Source organism: Eurypyga helias, unplaced genomic scaffold (assembly GCF_000690775.1).
Source record: "Eurypyga helias isolate BGI_N326 unplaced genomic scaffold, ASM69077v1 scaffold13427, whole genome shotgun sequence".
Lineage (NCBI taxonomy): Eukaryota > Metazoa > Chordata > Aves > Eurypygiformes > Eurypygidae > Eurypyga > Eurypyga helias.
The window spans coordinates 54,774-58,782 of NW_010259874.1; the positions used below are offsets into that span (position 1 = coordinate 54,774).

Consider the following 4,009-nt stretch of genomic DNA (forward strand, 5'->3'; position numbering starts at 1 on the left):
AGCATCTCCGTGGCCTCCTCTGGACTCACTCCAACAGCTCCGTGTCCTTCTGCTGTTGGGGGCCCAGAGCTGGAGGCAGAACTGCAGGGGGGTCTCAGGAGAGTAGAGGGAGACCTATAATATAAATACAATGATGTAAGAGATAAGAAAACCCCTGCTGATACCCATGATAACATATATATTTATGTATATAGGGGTGGGGAAAGGAGCAAGAGTCAGGAATGAAGAGACAGGTGAAAGCTGCAGTTGGCATTGCTGGATGTCGCCATAACTCATCTTGGGAAATGCTCCCATCACGATGCTCAGCAAAGATACATCTGGTGCTTCCCCATGGGATTGCTATTAGTGATCCAACTTACCTCTTCTTGTGTGGCACCAGCGTGGGAAATAGTAACACGTCTTTCTTTCTCCCTCTCCCAACCCCAGAAGCAAGCCTCCCTGGAGAAGACATTCCCGATGAGAACAAAAGCTGCAACTGCGAGTTTGTGACGGAAGATTTGACACCAGGACTGAAAGTCAGCATCAGGGCAGTGTGGTAAGAGAGAGAGAGGTGGGAAGCGATCCGGAAAAATAAATAATAGGGGGGGGGAAAAAAAGAAATGTAAAGTCCAAGCAAAGGTGGCACATGCTGAAATGTCTGTGCTGTGGGCTGCTTTTCCCCTGGGTGGCCTGCCCTCCTTTAGGGAAAATGCTGCCAGAAAGGGCAATTTTTGCTGAGGGAAGGAATAAACGGAGAAACAGGAAAATCCCCTGCAGGGATGCATCCGAATGATCGTTCTCACCAGCTTTGAGACAGAATGCTGACATTTACAAAAGCAGTGCAGAGAGGACACTCACACAGCTGATAGTCCAGGGGGCATCGGGGACCCCCCATCGCAGACAGGGCTTCAGCCACGAGCACCCGCAATCCCCTTCCCCTCTCCTACTGCCGCATCCTCTCCTAAACTCACAAAGTTGGCATTTATTCCATTTTCCTTCCGAAGCAGCTCCCTGCAGTGGTTTTTATCTGCCACTAAGCAGGTCAGGCTGCAAGCCTGGGGATTATATTTTGCCTTTCCTTTCCATCTCTTGCAGCATTATGAGATTTCTCGTCTCCAAGCGCAAGTTTAAGGAGAGCCTTCGGCCCTATGACGTGATGGATGTCATCGAGCAGTATTCAGCTGGTCACCTGGACATGCTCTCCCGGATTAAAAACCTTCAGGCCAGGCAAGAGACCCTTCTCTTTGCTTCATTTTTGCACTGTTTTTGTTCCCTGTAGAGGTATTACCCAGCAAGAGACACTTTGCTTTGCAGCTACAACTTATTCTTTTTCTTCCTAAGAGAAATCCTCAAGGAAAGCATCAATAGTTGGGGCTGGAACCCGCAGGGATGAGCAGGACAGGGACTGCAAATGGTGTTATGTCACTAACACCGCCTTCCTGTCCACCCCAGGGCATACACACAAAAATCTACTTTACTTGGGGAGTTTCTGTCATTACAGTGTATCCCATAGGTCCTGTTCCTGGCAGGATAGCAAAGGTTTGGTCCCTCGTTTTAAGGCTAATGTGGTTAATTTGGTACATTTCTGGGATTGATTCAAAATAAAATCTGGTGTGCTGTTGTGACCCTGCTGCTACGGGCAGAGGGGGGCAGCGAGGAAGCAGTGGCTTCCTCCTGCTGTTAGGATGCTAAGCTGTTGTAGGAGGAATCCCTTCTTGGATGGCACAGTCTGCCAAAAATATGTACAGATGGGGATTTCTCATGTGGTCTAGCTGAGCTGCATTTCAGCTTCTGTGATCAAATTTTAGGGGGAGATGAGTTAGTTCTAATAGGGAAGAAGTGTGAAAAAGGGACAAATAAAACTGAGAAGGGCATTTTGAAATTAATTTTCTCCTGGAAAAAAAAATCCCAAACCAGATAAATTTGGTCCCCTGAACAGAGGATCTGAGCTAAACTGTTTTGTCTGACCACTCCACATCAGCCCTGATGACCCACACTGAAAATGAGACCCCAAACACCGCCCCCCCCAGGCTGTGTCAGCTCAGCAAAAGTAGCCCCAGTTCTGCTGAGTGTGAAGGACACCCGGAACGGGGGCAGGACTTGGCCATGGGCTCTCTCCAGTCAAAATCACTTAGCACGTACTTTTACACTTGGAGAAGGAAAATATTTTCCTTGGTGGCTCTGGCAGCCTAGCTTCCTCTGGAGGGCACTCAGGAAGCATTCCTTTAATTTCAAACCCATTTAGGTCCCTGATAAAGTCAGAAAAATTACAAAGAATAGTTTGGGTATGCAAACAGCTAATGTGAATCCCAGGAATGGAACACAAAAATTGTCTTAGGAAGAAGGGGAATCTCTCTTCTGCCATTAACCTCTCAGAGACCATTTTAGCTGCTGGTTTTTGATGTTCAAGCAGCAGAGGTAACTTTCTCAGCATTGCTGCACACCATGCGTTTCCCATCTCCAGAAATGCAGCCAGAAGGTAAATTCTCCCTTGGGATGGAGACTAAAATATCCTGAAGAATTTCCTCTCTTTGAGCCTCTCAGCCCGCTCAGCACGAATTCAGTGTTTATAGATGCAAGACGTGTAGCTGAACCTGGAGGGCGAAGTGGAGGAGGAGGGGATTGATATTTCCTAACTTTAATAACCTGAAATGAGAGGCCTCCAGGCTGACCAGCCTGTCATCTCCATTGGCTCCAGGTGGGACCACCTGAGTTCAAAACACCCCGAGCTGGTGTGGCAGATGGCCTCACCACCCACCCAAGTCTCCCATTGCCAGTCCTTCACGGTGATGTGCTGTGAAGACAAAGTAGCTTGGTTGGCTGGGGGTTTTTTTGGGGTGTTGGAGTAAGGAACTGCATCTTTCAAAGACCAAACTGAATTCCCCTCTTAGCTGTACCCATGGGACTGTGGGGCTGAGGTTGCTGAGGCTGGACTAGGCTTGGGCTGATGTCCACCCCATGGCAGGGAAGTCAGGAGGACCAGGAGCTGCTTCAAAAAGTGTGAAGTACCTGGGTGTGGCATCAGGTACTTCACTGGTTTCCCTCCCCCCACTGAGCAGGAGATCAGTGGTGGTGATGGGAGCAAACCCCTCCTTAGGGTCATCCTTTGAAGCACTCTTCATCATAGCCAGAGGGGCACCAAGAGGTCCCATCGCTGGTCACCTGCCCAGTACAACTGGAAGGGGCACCCTGCAGACGAGGTGTGGGCCTGGGGTGGCTGTGGCCAGCGTCGGGGCATGACCAACTGGCCCTAGAAGTACAGTGCACCCATAAGGTGGAGCCCAGGGGGGGTTGTCATGGGGCACCTTGGAGAAGAGATATTTTTATTTCCCTTCAGCAATCAAAGCACTGTGTTCTCCCCGCCAGGACTGGCTGCGACCTCCCGTAGCCTGGGCTTTGGTGGATTAAAGCTGCACTCAAGCAAATTTCTGGGGTGTTTACATGCACTTTTTCTCTTTAATCATTAATGCCTCTGTCACTGTGTCTGTAATGTGCTCTTTTCAGCGTTGTGTTCACACTGTCTCGTGTCTCATCCTGACACCTTGCCAACCATGACTGTCTCCATTCATTGAGTTACGCAATCCCGCGGCGTATCTCTCCGACTCCCAACGGCTCATGCTTTTCTGAACTAGCTAAAGATCTGTTATCTAGCTCTGGAACTGAAAGGAGAAGGAATATATGTTGTTTCATATCCAACTTCCTCAATGGGATATTGCTGCACATATGCAAATATATTCCAGCGGGTAAAGCATGTTGCCTATTATATCTGGGGTGGGGGGGGTGTCTCCTAATGATGTTTCAGTGGTGCCTAAATCTCCAAATCTTCCCCCGGGGTGGGTAAGACTCTGGCTTTCACCAGCAACCAGGTGGTAGGAGAGAGCCTTCTGTTTCCAACAGAATATATTTTCAAATTCTCTCTTTCTCTCTCTGTCGTTCTGTTTTTCAGTTGTTTCTTTCTGCAACTTTTCTGATCAACTTTTCTCTACCTGTTGCTTCATTATGCATTTTCTGGTGTCTTTTTTTCTTATTT

At 48.5% G+C, this 4,009-nt stretch overlaps 1 protein-coding gene across 1 annotated transcript in view; it reads left to right on the forward strand.

Moving 5' to 3' along the window:
- KCNQ2 (potassium voltage-gated channel, KQT-like subfamily, member 2) overlaps positions 1-1,206 on the forward strand; it is a gene marked incomplete at both ends in the record, with an annotated part of 32,617 nt that extends 31,411 nt beyond the window's left edge. Inside the window, 2 exons of the mRNA XM_010154815.1 lie at positions 427-535; positions 1,075-1,206. Coding sequence (XP_010153117.1) covers positions 427-535; positions 1,075-1,206 — 241 coding nt within the window. The remainder of the gene's footprint in view (positions 1-426; positions 536-1,074) is intronic.
- Between the last annotated feature and the right edge of the window lie 2,803 nt (positions 1,207-4,009).